General features: G+C 39.2%; 1 protein-coding gene across 1 annotated transcript in view; it reads right to left on the bottom strand.

Moving 5' to 3' along the window:
- Positions 1 to 3723: 3723 nt before the first annotated feature.
- Positions 3724 to 18734, bottom strand: part of Btnl3 (butyrophilin like 3) — a 36998-nt gene continuing 21987 nt past the window's right edge. The window contains 3 exon segments of the mRNA XM_046466407.1: positions 3724 to 4202; positions 6656 to 6678; positions 7863 to 7965. Coding sequence (XP_046322363.1) covers positions 3724 to 4202; positions 6656 to 6678; positions 7863 to 7965 — 605 coding nt within the window.

Genomic DNA, 18734 nt, shown 5'->3' with positions numbered 1-18734 from the left:
AAGAGAATGAGAGTAGGCAGGTAGAATTCAAGGAAGGGGGAATAAGAAGATTGAAAAGAAATGAAAAGACAAAAGAAACAAGAATAACAAAGATTAGATAATAAAGAAAGAAAGAAAAGACGAACAAAAAATTTTAACAAAAATAATAGTGATAATAAAAAATGAAAATTAAAATTAAAATAATAATAATAAAATAAAAAAATTAAAAAAATAGAAACATTGAAAAAAAAATTAAAGAACAACAACAAATAAAAATTGAAAATGAAAGAAAAAGAAGAAAAAAAAAAAAAAAAAAAGAAAAGAAAAGAAAAAAATGATAATAATAATAATAATAAATGCAGTCCTAGCGTTCTATTAACTTCTCTTCCAGTAGGTGGAGCTGTGCCCACTGGGCCAAGCTTCTCCTCTCAATAGGTGGGAACCATTCACTGTGCAGCAGCTCTTTCTCCTAGACTGGGCGGGTCTCCAATCCTGAGTCTCTAGGGCCTTGTCTTGTGTTTCCTCAAGCCAGGCCGTGCTCACCTGTGGCGCTCACCACAATACTGGCTACACGCCAGGTCTGCTGCTCCTGGGAGCCCTGTTTTCATGAACACCTGGGCTCACTCTCCCTGTTTGCCTCCCTCAGACCCTAAGTTTGTAGAGCTTGGGGCTGAGATCCCCCAGCGAATTTGCTTGCCCTCCTGTAGCCACGCCCCCGGTAGCTGGTGCAAGAGACCTCAGTTGTCAGCACTGGTGGGAGCGGTAGCCGGGAGTTCCGCGCCGCGAGTCCCGCGCCACTCCTGATTCCCTCGGTCTGGTTATTGCGTTCACAGGAGAGCTGGGAGTGGCCCTTAAGGTTTCCCCGCTGTGTGGAGAGAGATGGCTAGGGGATTACACACCTGTCGCGCTGGTTTCAATGCAGTTATCTCCTCCGCCCGTGACGCCATTTCTCTGCCATGGTGATATCCCATGCAAATGGTGACCGTTCGTTCCCTTTGCCGGATGACCAATGCAACGGGTGGGTCCTGACTGTCTCTCCCAATCCCCGTTTCAGTCCTGTGGCCACTGCCTATGAAGGCTCGGTTGGCTTTTACCTCTGTAAGTTCCTAAGGGCCGGCCAATTATTTCAGCGGGATCGTTAGTGCTGAGTCACACGAAGCAGGCGAACCGGAGCTTAATTGCCTCCGATTCGGGCTCTGTGTGTGTGTTCTGAGGGGCCCAGCCTGTACACCCCAGATCCACGTCAGCTCAGCATTGCCTAGTGATCCTGAGCAAACAGCATTTAGACAGTTTACGGCTCCCTATGCCCGCGCAGTTGAAGATGTCAGAGACTTGATCTCTCTGTGCCTGCCACCATGTTACATCTCCTCAGTAATATTCATGTTGCCCTTACAGCTTCCTGGTATAAGCAAGTTCTTGGGATTATACAAACTGCTGCTTCTGTTTCCAGACCAGATTTCTAGAAATGAAACTCTGGGCCGCACTGACGAGCGTCCGCGCTTGTCTGCGACCGTAGCAGAGCCGCCCTGGCCTCCGCAGCTCTTCAGCCCGGTGCCAGGCCCCAGGGGCCCAAGCGGCTGCCGCCGCGGCTCTCCGTCCCCCTCCTCCGGAGCACGGGTCCCCTGGCAGGGGGGTGCAGAACGACCCCAGAGCAGGCTCTGCCCGAAGGTGCAGCAGCGAACAGGCCACAGAGACGCTCGAGGCTGCAGTCCAGCCTTCGGAGGACAGGGCTCGGCACGCAGCCCAGCTCCAACCTCTAGGTCCGGCTGCCGGACAGTGTATACAGAGCCATCAAGACAGCAAGCAGAAAGCAAATGGCGGCTCCCGCGGAGTGGATTTTCGGCACAGAAACCACAGCCCCGCCAGCAATCCCAATCCACAAACTCTCCCTGTATAAAAAATATTCAAAAAAAAAAGAGAAAAAAAAAAAAAAAGGCGGGGCGCACTGAGCTTTCTTTGCCTCGGGTACTTACAATCCACTGCTGATTACACATTCAGCTTCTCCGCCCGGATCGAAGCGAAAGAGGAAGCAGATCTTGTTTTTATGCTTGTGAACACAATATTCATTCTACAACCCTTGGATCAAGAAATAAATTCAATGTACATGTATTGTTTAAGGATCATGAAACATAGCTGCCATATATAGTGATTCATCTGATGCATCTGGGCAAAGTACATTTAAATCTTTCTGGAAAGGATTCACCAGCCTACATGCCATTAAGAACATTTATGATTCCTGAGAAAAGGTCAAAATATAAACATTAACACGAGTTTGGAAGAAGTTGACTCCCACCCTCATTAATGACTTTGAGGAGTTCAAGACTTCAGTAGAGAAAGTAGCTGATGCAATGGAAGGACTTTAATTAGAAAGGAGTGTGAAGATATGGCTGAATTGCTGCAATCTTACTACAAAAATTTCATTAGGTTAGGAGTTGCTTCTTAATGATACGTGAAGAAAGTGGCTTCTTGAGATGGAATTGGCTTCTGGTGAAGAAGCTTTGAAAGAGCCAGGCATGATGGCAGTCACTTGTAATCCCAGCGTCTCAGAGGGTGAGGCAGGAGGACTGGGAGTTCACAGCCAGCCTTAGTAAAGTGGCAAGGTCCTAAGCAACTTAGTGAGACCCTTTCTCTAAATAAAAAAATATAAAACAGGCTGTGGATGTGGCTCAGTGGTTAAATATCCCTGCCTTCAATCCTCTGCATCAAAAAAAAAAAAAAAAAAGTCGTGAAAGGACTTGAAAGATAACACATTAACTGAGCTGGTAGGTTTTGAGAGAGTTGACTTCAGTTTTGAATTTCTACTGTGGGTAAAATGCTATCAAACAGGTTGCATACTATAGAGAAATCTTCAGCAAAGAATCAATTGATGTGGTAAACTTCACTGTGGACTTATTTTAAGAAATTGCTACAGATGCTACAGCCATCTACTGCCACCACCCTGATAAGTCAGCAGCCATCAACATCAAGGCATGATGCTTCACCAGCAAAAAAAAAAAAAAAAATTATGATTTCTTAAAGGTTCAAGTGATTTTTAGCAATTTCTTAGCAATCAAATACTTTTTTACTCAAGTATTGCCCAGATGTTTTCAAGTATTACATTAGATATAATGCTATTGCACAGTAAATAGACTACAGTTTAGTATAAGCATAACCTTTATATTTACTGCAAAAAAGACTTCATGTGACTTGATTTATTAAATTATTTGTTTTGTTGCAGTAATCTAGAAGCAAACCACAATACCTATGAGGTATGCTGGTATAAAAAAGATCATCAGCAAATACTGTACCATCAAAAAGATGAAAGTGTGATTCACATTTACTGTCTCTTTAATCTTCCTTATGACAACAGAGGTGGGTCACTGTTCCTGACAATCTGATAAGGAGCTAGAGAGGATGTGACTCATCAAACTTTATTTGATGGAGTTATGACAAACTAAATTCAATGTTAGCCTTATTCCCTCCCCACCTCAAAGTAGCTATGACCCATGATTCCCATGTAGACAGATCAATCTCTCGTCATCAAGAAGCCATCATTGCTATCTTCTGGGAGGTTTTGGAATCCAAAGAGGAATCTTAATAGCCTAAAGGAGAGTGTGAGGTGTCATTCTGAGGATTATTCATGGGGAAGAAGAGTGTGGTCATCTGTGGGGAGGTTCTTGGTCTGTGTTTGGGGATGTGGGGATCCTTTGAAAAAAGGCTTCTCTTCTGACCTCTGAGATGATTATGGGAGTCACATTTTCATTCTTATGGCTTACACATGATAAATGGCCTCAATAAACCTTTAAACTGAGTTGCCATGGTATAAATGAAGGACTGATTATTTACATTGAAAAAAGAGATGGTCCCACCCTCATAGTCTAGGAAGATACCCACTATTGTAAAGGGCATACAAAAGATACTGATTCTGTGGGTATTTAATGTAAAATGCTCATATTTACACTGTCCAAGGATCCAGATTCCATTTGGGGCAGACAAATTTAAGTCCTTTGCCTTCCTGGATTCATTATCCTGACATATCCCCATGAACCAATTTTCATTGTGTCCTACATCAACTTCCCAGTAGCACTTCCCTGTCTGAAAACACTGAGAAGCTACCACACATTTCCTCCTAAATCTCTTCTCTGTGAAAGGCACCTCCTGGGACATTTTCTTATATGTTACAGCTTTCAGATCAGAAATGTAGAGCTGTGGGTGAGCTGTGTCTGGGTCCAGAGTCACCTCCACTGTGATACAGGGGAGAGATAGAAAGAACACCTGTTAGTGGGGAGGTGACCTGAGCTAGTCCCAGAACTCACTTGCTTTCACTGCAGATTAGGTCAGGGTGGGTTCAGGGGAGGTGTCAGAGCCAGACTCCCTATTGGACATTGCCCCTCCTTGTCTGAACCCGCTGACAATCTGTAATTCCTGTTACAGCAGAGATGCTTAAAGAAAGACACACGCACACACACACACACACACACACACATCCAGTAGAAATGAGCACCGTCTTTACTTTTTTCTCTCCTTCTTTTATACAGCATTGTTAATTAAAACAAGGGAAGGGCTGGGGATGTGGCTCAAGCGGTAGTGTGCTCGCCTGGCATGCGTGTGGCCCGGGTTCAATCCTCAGCACCACACACAAAAACAAAGATGTTGTGTCCGCTGAAAACTAAAAAATAAATACTAAAATTCTCTCTCTCTCTCTCTCTCTCTCTCTCTCTTTAAAAAAAATAATAAAACCAGGGAAAAGAAAAAACATCCTTTCAGCAGCTTAATCCTTACAAGCATCGGTAAACATTCTCAGGAAAACTTTGTTTATGGTCACAGTGCTCCATATTTCTTATCAATTAACTTATTCCCAGGCAAACACACACACACACATATATAAATTTTACACTTGGCAGAACATTCTTTTCTCTTATCTTCTTAAGAAAGCAACAAGGACACAGTTCAAAGAGTTTATACTTTCTCACAGAACTCCTTGTTTTGCTAAGCACAGCAAAACTTAACTGTTTGTGTGTGTGAACACACACCTCCTGCCCTTTCCTCCTTCACAGTGAAGCCTCTGTGCATTTTCAATGCTTGGCAAGCCCTAGCAGTGAGTTGGTGACTCCTGAATTTCACCCCATTTCTACCACTGTCTCTCCATACATGCCCATTATTTAACTTAGCGAGACTTTTTGTAACCCCACTATTCAGCTTCCTTCCATATATTAGTTTCTGTGTAACTTTTATTTCTTTCCCCACCACCCAGACCCCAGGTCAGTCACTAGTGCCCTAAATTATCTGTAACTCTGCCTTTGACTGTCACCCTGGCTGCATCAGCCCCTGCATTATTTCTTCATAAACCTGAGCTGAGAAGTATGTCTATGGGAAGCTGCACCCTGTTGTGTATCCAAATTTATTGTCTGCAGTCTAAGTAGCTCCATATATGTCACTAGTCAGCTATCTTTCCCCACCCTCATAGTCTAGGAAGATACCAACTCTTGTAAGGGGTGTACAGGGGAAGATCATTCTTTTATGGGGATTTAATATGAAAAATGTATTATCTTCCTCCTTTTTAAGGACCCAGTATCCCCTTCTGGGAGTTATAAGAAGTATTTTTGCCACCTAGGTGCGTTATCCTGACACACTCCCAAGAAGCAATTGTCACTGTATTCCACATCTACTTACAAATAATGTTTCCCTGAATGGAAACCCTTAGAAACTTTCTCTTAGATCTCTTCTCTGTGTAGGGCACATTTTGGAAAGCTTTCTTATATGTTATGTTTTTCTGATCAGACATATAGAGCTGTGGTTGAGCTGTATCTGGGTCCAGAGTCACCTCCACTGTGATATGGCTGAGCAAAGAAATATAAGTTAGTGGGAAGAAGACTCCTCTCACTGTAGATTGGTTCAGAGTAGGTTCAGGTGAGGACCCAGAACCAGAATCCCTATTGGCCATTGCCCATCCAGCAATTTCTTCCTCTCCAGTGCAGCCCCCAATATTACCTCCTAATTCTATTTTTGCCCTTCCCTATAAGCGTCTTATTTATCTTTGTGAAATCTCAAATAAATCCACTATTCAGTTCTCCCCTCACCATTTCCTGGCCCTAACTCAATTCTTTCTCCTGCTGCCTGGAATCTTGTCTATTCATCAATTACATCAATTCTCAATTCTTTTCTTTGCCTGAAAACTTCAAATTATGTCCCAATTCCTGCCCTCTCCCCTCCTCCACCTCTGTTTGAAGCTCACCTGGGGAAAGCTGCACTTTAACATGCATTGCAGCATCACAGATTAATCATCAGCAGATTGGGTGGGCTGGATATCTGACACCTGCTATACCCACTTGAGACTGAACTGTGACCAGCCCCCTATGGCATTGTTACCTGTATGTTTCTGGTATTTTCTCAATGCTGAAATCAGAATATATAAGTCAGTGATTACATGGAGAGCATGAAACAAGAGAAGGAGGAGCAACCAAGGGTGATCAACATTTATGGGCATCATGGGATCACCTGAGATCCAATGAAGGCTAAGGGCTTTACTACTAAAGGTACTCCTTTTATATTAGTACACAATTTCAAGTTCCCCTTCACAAATTTGGCTCTGTGGGTTCTGATGAGCCTCGGGTTATGTGAATTTATAAGCTAGGGACTTGGAAGGAAAAGATGATTAGGGAAATGAGGGAGGACAGTAACAGCTTCTCTCATCTACCTGTGATTACTTCCTTCTTTGTTCTGGAAACAAAAAAGAGGAGAGGATGAAATTATAAAACAGGAATGAAGGGATAGTGTGGATGGAAGTCTCAGTATCTGGTGACATTCTTAGCTATTTTCCTGAAGTTTTTGTAACATAAAAATCAGTGTATTCCATGGTCAATGAAAGCCTGTATAAAGACTCAAAAGCAGCAGGCCAGAGGAAATTGGGGTTTCTTTGCCATTCTGAGTTTGCATATCCTAGACAGCTCATGAAATCTACAGTTTCTCTCTGTAAAAAATGTACCAACATTTTAAAAAATTGGGCATTTTCCGACTCTGATGTACAGCTGTATGTATGATGAATGTCTCCGAAAAACAGTTGCATAGACTCTTAGATATATATCCCCATATACCTAACAGACAAATTTGTTAATGGATGGAGAGGGAAGTTGCTGCACAGCCTTGTCTTTCACATGCTTCCTTTCCAGACCAGAGCAAAGACAACGCAGACAGCTCAAACTATGGAACATAGAGGGACTTAGGAGAACAGTATACAGAAGGCTCAGAGCATGACAAGACACTTACCCAATTCTGCCAATATTTTCCCCAAAACAAAATTCAAAAGTGTGTAATGTATAAACAGAACTTTGGCTCCTTGCTTAATTGGGAAGATCTGTGAGCTGAAGTATAAGATTCTCCTAGAACTTTCCCATTGTGCCACTACCCACCATCCCTTCCCTGAATTTCTCTACCTGGAATATATCAAGAAGACAGCTGGAAGAGGGAAGTGGGATTATGGCAGAGAGCAGTATCACCCCTAAAGAGGAAGAATTGATTCTTATGGCTTAAATTTTATTGAGGCTGAATATTCTTTTATTTCATCAATCTCTTTATCCATATATATGGATAAAGAAGTATTTTTGACATTGAAATTTTTATTAGAGTCTTTCTGATATTCTTAAAAATTTGTATAAGCTTTAGAATAATGAAAATCATTCATCCTTTTATTTTTGTGCCTACTAAAGGAAGGGTCTGTTAGTGGCTGGCATTTTCCCAGGGAGCCATTGTCAGCCAGCCTGGGGGAAAATGAGGAATGTGGTCCCGGTGGCCCAAGTGATGGGTTTCTGAAGCCTGTAGATGGAAGAGCAGACTTGGTGGCACACAGGAGCATCCCTGGAACCATAAATAAAAGCTAAAGGCCCATGATTTTATCCTTCACTTACTTTTGGGAAAAGATATCCTCATTGCAATAATCCCAACACTTAAAATAGAGTAATCCCAATAAAATGAAAACCAGGCGCCAAGGTGAAGGTTGGAAAAATGTCTCTGAAAAACAGTTGCATAGACTCTTTAATAACTTCCGAACAATGAACGCAGTTTGATTCACTTTAAGGAATAGTATCATACCCTAAGATTAAAAGAACATTTTCCTATAATTACTTCCATAGTTCCAAAATATTGCATTTCTATATAAGTCTTGATCTATCTGAAGTCTTATTATATACACTATAATTGAGGTTTAATTTTCTTCTAAATGAATAAAACTATAACAGCATCATTTATTGAAAACATATTTCTTTACATAATTATTTCACATAATTTCAATTATATATACATCAAGCTCCTGCTTAGGCTTGGATTCATTTTGAAGTTCTATGTTATATGCCATTGACCCACTTCTCTATCCATGGCAATTATTGAGATTGCCTTAATCATCAACAGCCCTGGGATACATCTTGGTATAAACTAGCCCAAGTTTCTTAATTTGATCATTCCTCACTGTGTCTGGCAATTTTTTTTTTAGTACTGGGGCATGAACTCAACCATGAGCCCCTTCCCCAGCCCTATGTTGTATTTTATTTAGAGGCAGGATCTCACTCAGTTACTTAGTACCTCACTTTTTCCCAAGGCTGGCTTTGAACTCATGATCCTCCTGCCTCAGCCTCTGGAGACACTGGGATTACAGGTGTGTTCCACCATGCCCGGCATGTTTGGCAATTCTTAACCATGTGTTCCACCACTTATGTTGTAGCACTATTCACAATAGCCAAGAAATTAAGTTAATGTAAATGATAAATGGATAAAGAAAATGTGATATATACATATATGCGGACAAAGAAAATGTGGTATATATATATTATATTATACACAAATACACATGATGGAACACTATTCAACCATTAAAAATGAAATATTGGTATTTGCAAGCACATCAAAGGGAGTGGAAAACATTATACTGAGTGAAATAAGCCAGGTATAAAAAGGAAAATATTTCAAGCTCCCACTTGTGTGTAGAATGCCAAACAGTTGTTCTTCTGCATTGAGATTTATGCAATTTAATGGACCAGGTATCTCTAACAATTTTATGAAGTGGCTTTCTCCAGAAGATGTGTCTTGGGGTGTTGTTAGTTGTATATGTAATACTGACTTGGATTCCAGCTGGGCCCCATAGTGTTGTCTCCCTATAGTTTCTTTGGTTGTAAATAATGACTTCAGATGCAGTGCAAACTGTATCAGAGTCACAAAGACCTATTGTTTCTGTATGTTACATGAAAGTGGGAGCACTTCAGGCAGGTATGGTGTAGACAGTGATGGTTTTGGGGAGCTATGCAACTACTTCTGAGAATGGGGACCTCCATTAGGTGCTATCTCTGCCATTAGCAAGGACCTCTTGCATTGGCAGCCACAGTGATGGTAAGGGGACTGAGGCACTTGTCCTCCGACCAGTCAGTGGTGCGAGCCCTATGTTACATGGGAAGACATAGTGGCAGAAACTGCAGCACCCACTGTGGCACTTGCACTCAGGCCTGACAGCAGCATGTGGCCGGGCAAGGTAGATGGGCATGGTGGTGGTGCAAACTGTGTAGGTGGGATGGCAGCAAGAACCATGGTGTTTCTCCCTGCTAGTGTCAAGGCATCCCCAGGAACAGGAAAGAAGCTGACACCAGACATAGTTCCCCTGGACCTTCTTTGGCTGAGTAACTTAGGAGTGGGTCAATGGCTGGAGAAGAGGCTTCTCTATCACAACTCCTTCAGCTGGAGCATGCATATTGGGGATGGGTTGACACCCAGAGTTGCTTAAGACCTCCTCAGTATGTGCCTATGGATAGGGCAGAATTGGGAACCATGGTTTACTTCCCACCCTCCCAGTAATAAGTATGATCCCAGTACAGGGGAAAGGGTAGAAAAACCTCCTGGAAATATGCCATCAGTACTGGCACTCACATGAGTTCACAGGTGGCTAGTCATAACCTTGACGTCAGAGGAAAAGTGTCCTGATATCATTGAAAGAGCACACAAGAAATATGAAAAACAAAGGTGCTTCTAAAAGAACAAAATAACTCTCCAGCAGCAGATTATAAAGAAATTGGTATGAATGAAATACATAATAAAGAACAAAAAGAATGGTTTCTAAAACAGCTCAATGAGACCCAAGAGGATATATATAAGCAGTTAAATAAAATAAGGAATGCAATGCAGGATATAAATGAGAAATTCAGCAAAGAAATAGCATATTTTAAAAGAACCAAACAGAAATCTTTCAAAAGAAGAGTCAATAAGCTAGGTGTGGTGACTCATGCTTGTAATCTATTATATTATACACAATTACATATGATGGAACACTATGGGAGGCTGAGGCAGGAAAATTGCAAGTATGAGGCCAGCTTCAGCAATTTAGTAAGAACCTCAGCAATTTAGTGAGACCTTGTCTCAAAATGAACAGGAGAAAGGGAGACACCTAAAGTTGGCAAATTCAAGTGAGATTGGTCATCCCTAATCTCTACATAGCACAGAAAGAAGGCAGTGAAGGAACAGCTGACCAGTGAAGCAGGTGACACAGTTCATGACCTAAGATCCAATATTAGACAGTCTGAGACCTGGAGAAACTTGGCATTCAGTTACTGGAGCAGAAAATAAAGACAGAGTTTCTTAATTCCAAATTTGGACCAGAAGGAGGAAGGAGAAAAGCAATAGAGAGAAAAAGAGGGAGAGATAAATATAAACTCACTCCCTTAACAATATACAGAGAAAAAAAAGCAAAACAAATTAAAATGCAGCTGGAGCAATGGATCAATGGATCGTTGAAGGACATCAAGCAGTTTAACCGAAGTCATGGACAGAAAGCATGACAGTTATTTTGTGAAGCTTACAGCTGGTCAGATACTCAAGAGGAAATTAAATAAATACCTCCCCACTTCCAGATATCAACAAATTCAACCAGAGGGAATATTACTGAAATACAATGTTTCAGTAATATGTCTAGAAGAAACCTGTAGAGGTCTAGCTACTAGCCAAACTTACTGAAGCCCTCTCCTCCTCATGATGAAAAGGGAAGTGGAGTGAAGTATACCTGCACTTGGAAGGCTAGTTTAACCCAGCATTCCACAATAGCCTATGCAGGAGCCTTCAGAGAGAGGAACAAATGACCACTATTCATGGTGGCAGGAAGTAAGGGCTCAGATCCAATTAGACTTGCTATCCAGTCTTAATTCTAGGTAGCAGAGAGAAACAGCATCTGGACTCTTGGCTGCAGTGGAAGTGAGGGGCTGTGGGGGAAGTGGCACCCATGGTTCATAAACCTGGGCACTGGAAGCTAGAATCCAGGTGAACTGGCTTTCTCTTTACCTGGTAGTAGGGACAGTGTTTTGGTGAGCTGTATCAGGCAGGGGGATGCTTCTATACCACAAACCACCCATAGAAAGTCTACAACCACAGGTCCTGTGCTTGCAGACAACCACAAGCCTCTACGCTACTTTGAAAAAGACCATACTAAGGGAAGCAGCAGGTTAAAGCTTACTTGTTATGTACAAGAGAACTACCATAAGACTATTACTGGATTACTCAGTGGAAACCTTGCAGGACGTAAGGGAGTGAAACCATATATTCAGAATTCTGGAGAAGTTAGCAGAGTGAAGCTAGACAGTGATCTATAATCTCTCTCCAACACAGGAAGGAGGCAGTGAAGAAACAACTGACCCGAGATGTGGAAGGCAGAGTAAATGCTTTAAGATCCAATATCACACCATCTGAGACCTGTAAAGATTTGACGTTCAGTTAATGAAATAGAAAATAAAGGCAGAGTTCTCAATCCCTGAACCCAGACAAGGATGGGAGAAGGGAGAGTGGCAACAGAGAGAGAAAGGAGGAAAGGAAAAATCACATAAGCTCACTCCCTTAGCAAGAGCTGAAAAGAAAAGCAGACAAAATTAATATATAACAGAAACAGCAGCGTCATTGAAGGGGATAAAGTAGTTCAAAACCAAATAGTAGAAAGAAAGAACTACCACATTCTGCAGCCATTTTGTGGAGCAGTCCAGTTTCCCTTTAAATCAACAGAGCATCTTCCCACCTCTAGACAGCAAGAAACTGAATGAAGAAGGAATACCCCTGCAGTGAGATCTCTTAAGAAAAAAAAAAAAACTTGTAGATGGATAGCTACTATCCAAAAGTTGCTGGAACCCCGCCCCCCCCCCACACACACACTGAAACAAGGGGTGAGGGATGGAGCAGAGCCACCTCAGCAAATGCTAGTTTAGCCCAGCTCTCCACACAGCCTCTGAAGGAGCCAGGCAGAGACAGAGCCGATGCCCATAAAACATGGTGGTGGGAAGTGAGAACTCAGATCCAGGCAAGAAGGCAGGGTTCATGTACAAACACAAGAATAGGATCCTACTTAGAATAAGTTATACTCCATATATGTATAATATGTCAAAATACACTCTACTGTCATATATATCTGAAAAGAACAAATAAAAAATAAAAATAGGGCTGGCATTGTAGCTCAGTGATGGAGCACTGGCCTCACATGTGTGAGGCACTGGGTTCAATCTTCAGCACCACATAAAAAAATAAACAAGTAAAATAAAGATATTGTGTCCATCTACAACTAAAAAATTTTTAAAAATAAAATAAAATAATAAAATTTTTAAAAAAGAAAATTTCAGACCAATATCTGTGATGAACATAGATGCAAAAAAATCTTAATAAAATATATACAAAATATATTAAAAAGATAATGCACCATGATCAAATGGTGTTCATCCCAGGGATGTAAGCTTGGTTCAACATATGGAAATCAATAAATGTAATTCATCACCAAAGACAAGAATCACATGATTCTCTCAATAGAAGCAGAAAAAGCATTTGACAAAATTCAGCATTCATTCATGCTCAAAACATGGTAGGCCTAGTAGGAACATACCTCAACATTTTAAAAGCTATACATCTTAAAACAAAGGCCAACATCATTCTAAATGGAAAAAAATCAAAAGCATTCCTTCTAAAAAGTAGAACAAGACAGGAATGTCCTCTTTCACCACTCCTATTCAACATAGTCCTTGAAATCCTACCCAGAGCAATTAGACAAAAGAAAGAAATTAAAAGGATATGAATAGAAAAAGAAGAGCTCAAACTAACCTTATTTGCCAATGACATGATTTTACATTTAGGAGACCCAAAGACTGCATCAGAAAACTTCTAGAACCCATAAATGAATTCAGCAAAGTAGCAAATTAATTCCCATAAGTCAAATGTGTTCCTATACATCAGTGATGAATCCACTGAAAGAGAAATAAGTAAAACTATCCCATTCACAATAGCCTCAAAAAATAAAATATTTAGGAATCAATCTAACAAAAGAGATGAATGAACTTTACAGTTAAAACTACAGAACACTAAAGAAAGAAATTGAAGAGGACCTTAGAAGATGGAAAGATGTCTCATGTTCTTGGTAAGGCAGAACTAATATTGTCAAAGTGACCATACTACCAAAAGCACTATACAGATTGATGCAATTCCTACTAAAATTCCAATGGCATTTTTAGAAATAAAAAAAGGCAGTCATGAAATTTATTTGGAAAAATAAGAGGCTTAGAATAGACAAAGCAATTCTTATTTAGAAAAGTGAAGTAAAAAACATCACAATACCAAACCTTAAATTACACTACAGAGTTATAGTAACAAAAATAGCATGGTATTAGCACCATAACAAACATGAAGCCCAACAGAACAGAACAGAAGACACAGAGACAAGCCCACATAAATACAGTTATCTCATACTAGATAAAGGCACTATAAACATACATTGGAGAAAAAATAGCCTCTACAACAAATAATGCTGGGGAAACTGGAAATCCATTTGTATCAAAAATGAAATTAAACACAAAACTTAACTCAAAGTGCATCAAGGACTTAGGCATTAGACTAGAGACCCTGCACTGAATAGAAGAAAATGTAGGCCCAAATCTACATCATGTTGGCTAGCAACTGACTTCCTTAACAAGAGTCCTAAAGTACAAGAAGTAAAATCAAGAATAAATAAATGGGACAGAATCAAACTAAAAAGTTTGTTCACAGCAAAGAAAACCATCAAGAATGTAAAATGGCCTACAGATGGGAGAAAATCTTTGCCATCTGCAACTCAGATAGAGCATTAATCTCCAGGATATACAAAGAACTCCAAAAACTTAAAACGAAAAAAACCCAAATAACCCAATAAATAAATTGGCAAAGAAACTGAAAAAACACTTCATGGAAGAAAAAATACTAATGGTCAAAAAATATATGAAAAAATGAACATCTCTAGCAATTTGAGAAATGCAAATTAAAACTACACTGATTCTATCTCACTCCGGTCAGAGTGGCAATTATCAAGAACACAAGTAACAATAAATGCTATTGAGGATGTGAGGGAAATGTTCACTTATACATTGCTGGAGGGACTGAAAACTGGTACAATCACTCTGGAAAGCAGTATCGAGATTCCTCAGAAAACTTATAATGGAACCACCATTTGACCCAATTATTTCACTCCTTGGTGTATACCCAAAGAACTTCAAATCAGCATTCTACAGTGATACAGCTACATTAATATTTATATAAGCTCAATTCACAATAGCTAAGCTATGGAACTAATCTAGACACCCTTCAATATGTGAGTGGATAAAGAAAATGTGGTATAGACACACAATGGAATATTATGCAGCCATAAATAAGAATAAAATCATTGCATTTGCTGGTAAATAGACAGAACTGGGGAATATCATGCTAAGTGAAATAAGTCAATCCCCCCCCAAAACCAAAGGCCAAATATTCTCTGATATGTGGATACTAAAACGCAATGAGTGGGTATAGAATAGAAGTCCAATGAATTAGACAAAAAGGAATATATGAAGTGGAGGGGGATGGAAATAGAAAAGTCAGTAGAATGAATTAGATACACTTTTCTATGTTGATGTATCAATATGCAACCAGTGAAACTCCACATCGTGTACAACTTCAAGAATGAAATCCTAATTAGAATAAATTATACTCCATATAATATGTCAAAATACACTCTTCTATCATGAATACCAAGAATTAACAAATAAGACAATAAATAAAATAATGGTGGCAACAACATTGCCTTTAAAAATAAAAATGAATAACAAAAAATAAATAAAAAGGACACTGCTGGGTTGATCCAGAAGGTGTGCTCCACCATGTCCTCATATGGAAAAGACATCTTGTGTTCTTCCATTGTCCATGGAGAGCCAAATAGGGATAATTTGACATCATGTTAGTGTGGCCAGCTGTGTGTGGGAGCAAGTCCAGGAGATGAGACCTGGGAAATCTAAGCTGGGTCTGAAAAACAGACCGCAAGATGACTGCTTCATGACCCCTAGTGTGCTTAGGAGAGGAGGAGAAAGTCAGGCATGGAAGATGTTTCACATGGGAGAATATGGGTGATAGAGACCCTAGAGAGACTAGTTCCCTTCCCCCTTTAAGTCTGGCAGCTCACGGAACAGCTGAGGTGGGACAGAAATTTTAACAGGGGGGCAGGTGTGACTATGCTTAGGAGCAGTCCAGGAGGCCAGGAAGAGCAAGGTTCATGAGCAACAGAGGGGGCAAAGGATTGGCTCCTCCACCATATTAATGTAACCTAGGGGAGACTCCTGTCATGCAGTCTCCCTGTGTGGATAGCCAGCTGCTGGGCCTTAGAGTTGTGCTGATTTAATCTTTAGGCCAATGGCCATCCAACAAAGAATGTTGGGCCTGACTAGACCTAAGCCATACCTGTAGGAGCTCTGCCTATAGGAGCTTCTTTCACAGAACTCTACAGAGACCTCACCCAGATAGTAGACCTGAGGACACTCTCCAACCCACTCTGCCTCATACTGCCAAGAAGAGAAGCTAAGACCTCATGAACTCCAACTGGCAACTTGATGAGCAACATAGAAAGAGGAAGAATTTCATCACTGCCTGTGACCACTACTTTTGAATGATACATACCACAAGAAGAAAGAGAAATAAAGACATTTGGGAACAGACAACAAACATATTCTTCTTGATAATTTTTGACCACTGCAATGAAAACAAGTCCTTAATTTTTCATCAAGAATCTCTTTTTTCTTTTCCTTTTGCTCTCTCTTTGTCTATGTGCTGAAAATGATTCATGGACATTTATGCATATACATATTTGTCTCTCTTTTCTCATTTCCAGCATATTTTGAACATAGTTATTTTTCATGGCTTTGTCTTTTGAGGACTAAGGATTTTGGATTACTATATTTTTGCTCTGTTTTGTTTTGTTTTTCACTTGTCTTTTTCCTCTTGATTCTCTTTCTCTCTTTTCTTTTGCTAGCAAATTCTATTGTTCTCTCTTCACTCTTCCTTTATTTTTTTATTTCTATTTTTTCTCTTACTCCCTCACTGTCGTCACATCCTAAATCTCTTCTGCATTCTCCTTGTTTACCTTTTGAAATTGCAAACAATTTTGCAAACTTATTGTTTTTACTGTTGGTAATTGCTTACCATACAATTCCTGATTATTGTTCCAGTTAAAATTGTAGATGTCATAGTAGGAAGTAAATATTTAGTTTAATACTGTATACTGTTTGCATTGGTTATTGTTATTGTTTCCTTCTAATTGTGAAGTACTGGAAACTTTCAAGATCACTATAAGCTCATAGGGTAGAAAGTCTTCTGCCTCAGATCATACTGTTAGATGAGTAGACACACAAACAACATGAAAAAGCAAGTGAAAAAAAAACTGCCCCAAACAAATCAAAATACTTCAATAACAGAATTCCATCAATACCACAATGGAAGACATGTCAGAGAAGGAGTTTAGAATACATAAACTGATCTGCAAGGTAAAGTATGAGTAAAGAGTAAAATAAGAGAGAAGGTACAGGATATGAAAGATTACTTCAAAAAAGAGATAGAGATTCTGGGGAAAAAATCAAGTAGAAATACTTGAAATGAAGGAATCAATAAACCAAAATAAAAATTCAGTGGAAAGCATTACCAACAGACTAGACTACTTGAAAGACATAGCAATCAATGAAGACAAAATATATCATCTTGAAAATAAAGTTGGCCATGGAGAAAAGATGTTAAGAGATCATGAACAGAACTTTCAAGAAATTTGGGATAACATGGAAAGACCAAATTTAAGATTGATCAAGACAAATGAAGGCTTGGAGATACAAACCAGAGGAATGCATAATGTTTTGAATAAAATAATATCAGAAAAATTCCCAAGCCTTAATAAATAAAAAGGAAAATCAAATAGAGGAGGTATACAGATCCCCAATATACAAAATTACAAGAGACCCACATCAACCAAGGCACATTATTATAAAAATGCCTAAAATACAAAGTAAAGATAAAATTTTAAATGCTGCCAGAGAAAAACAAGAGGTCACATTTAGAGGGAAATTAATCCAGATCTCAGCTGATTTCTCAACCCAGACTCTCAAAGCTAGGAGGTCTTAGAATAATATATACTAAGATCTGAAAGAAAATGGATGCCAACCAAGAATACTATACTCAACAAAGTTAAGCATCAGAATTGACAATGAAATAAAAACCTTCCATGATAAACAAAAGTTATTCACAACTAGAAAGCATGCATGACAAAACACACTCAATAAAATATTTTATGAAGAAGAAATAAAAAATAAAAGTGAAAAACTATAAAGGAAGAAATTATGCTAAAAGAATAGATGATCAAAGGAGAAACTAATTCAAATTAAAAACCAGAAATAAATTTAAATGATGGAATACAAATCATTTCTCAATAATAACACTGAATATATATGAACTAAACTCATCAATCAAAAGACATAGACTGGCAGGTTGTATTAAAAAACAATACCCAACAATATGCTGTCTCCAACAGCCTCACCTCATAGGCAAAGACATCCACAGACTAAAGGTAAAAGGCTGGGAAAAAAATATATCATTCACATAGATTTCATAAACAAGCAGGGGTTTTTATCCTCATAGCAGATAAAGTGGACGTAAAGCCAAGTTAATCAGAAGACCAAGAAGTTCATTTAATACTGCTTAAGGGAACCATACAACAAGAAATAACTGTCATCAGTATTTATGCCCCCCAATGGATAACCTACACATACCTAGATTTATAGATTTTTCTACCCTATGAACTTACTGTGTCCCTGAAAGTTTCCAGTACCTCACAGTTCAGGGGGAGACAAATGATAACAACCAATGCAAATGATGTACAGCATTAAACCAACTAGTTTCTACTATGACATTTACAATGTTAATTGTCACTATAAACAGAAATGATGTGATCAATTATTGCCCATAGTAAAAACATTAAGTTTGTAAAAGGGTTTGTAATTTTAAATGGTGAACCAGGAGAGAAGAGATGAGATATAGGATGTGAAGATTATGAGGGAGGACAGAAAATATTTTAGAAATTTTAAATATAAAAAAAAAGGAAGAGTAAAAGAGAGAACAAAGAGTTTGGCTATTAGCAGAAGGAAAAAAGAATCAAGGGAAATAGATAAGTGAGAAGACAAATATATACAAAATAAAAATTAAAATATTAAGAAGTAAAAATTTAAAAAATAAAATTTTAAAATAAAAAATAAAAGAATATTGGGGCTGGAGATGTGGCTCAAGCGGTAGCACGCTCGCCTGGCATGCATGCGGCCCGGGTTAGATCCTCAGTACCACATACAAACAAAGATGTTGTGTCCGCTGAAAAAACTAAAAAAAAAAAAAAAAAAAAAAAAAAAATTAAAAAAATTCTCTCTCTCTCTCTCTCTCTTAAAAAAATAAAAATAAAAGAATACAAAATA

The sequence above is a fragment of the Marmota monax genome, unplaced genomic scaffold (assembly GCF_021218885.2).
Source record: "Marmota monax isolate L192 unplaced genomic scaffold, Marmota_monax_Labrador192_F-V1.1 WCK01_AAM20220418_F8-fsc00331, whole genome shotgun sequence".
NCBI lineage: Eukaryota > Metazoa > Chordata > Mammalia > Rodentia > Sciuridae > Marmota > Marmota monax.
This window is presented reverse-complemented; position numbering and strand designations above follow the sequence as displayed.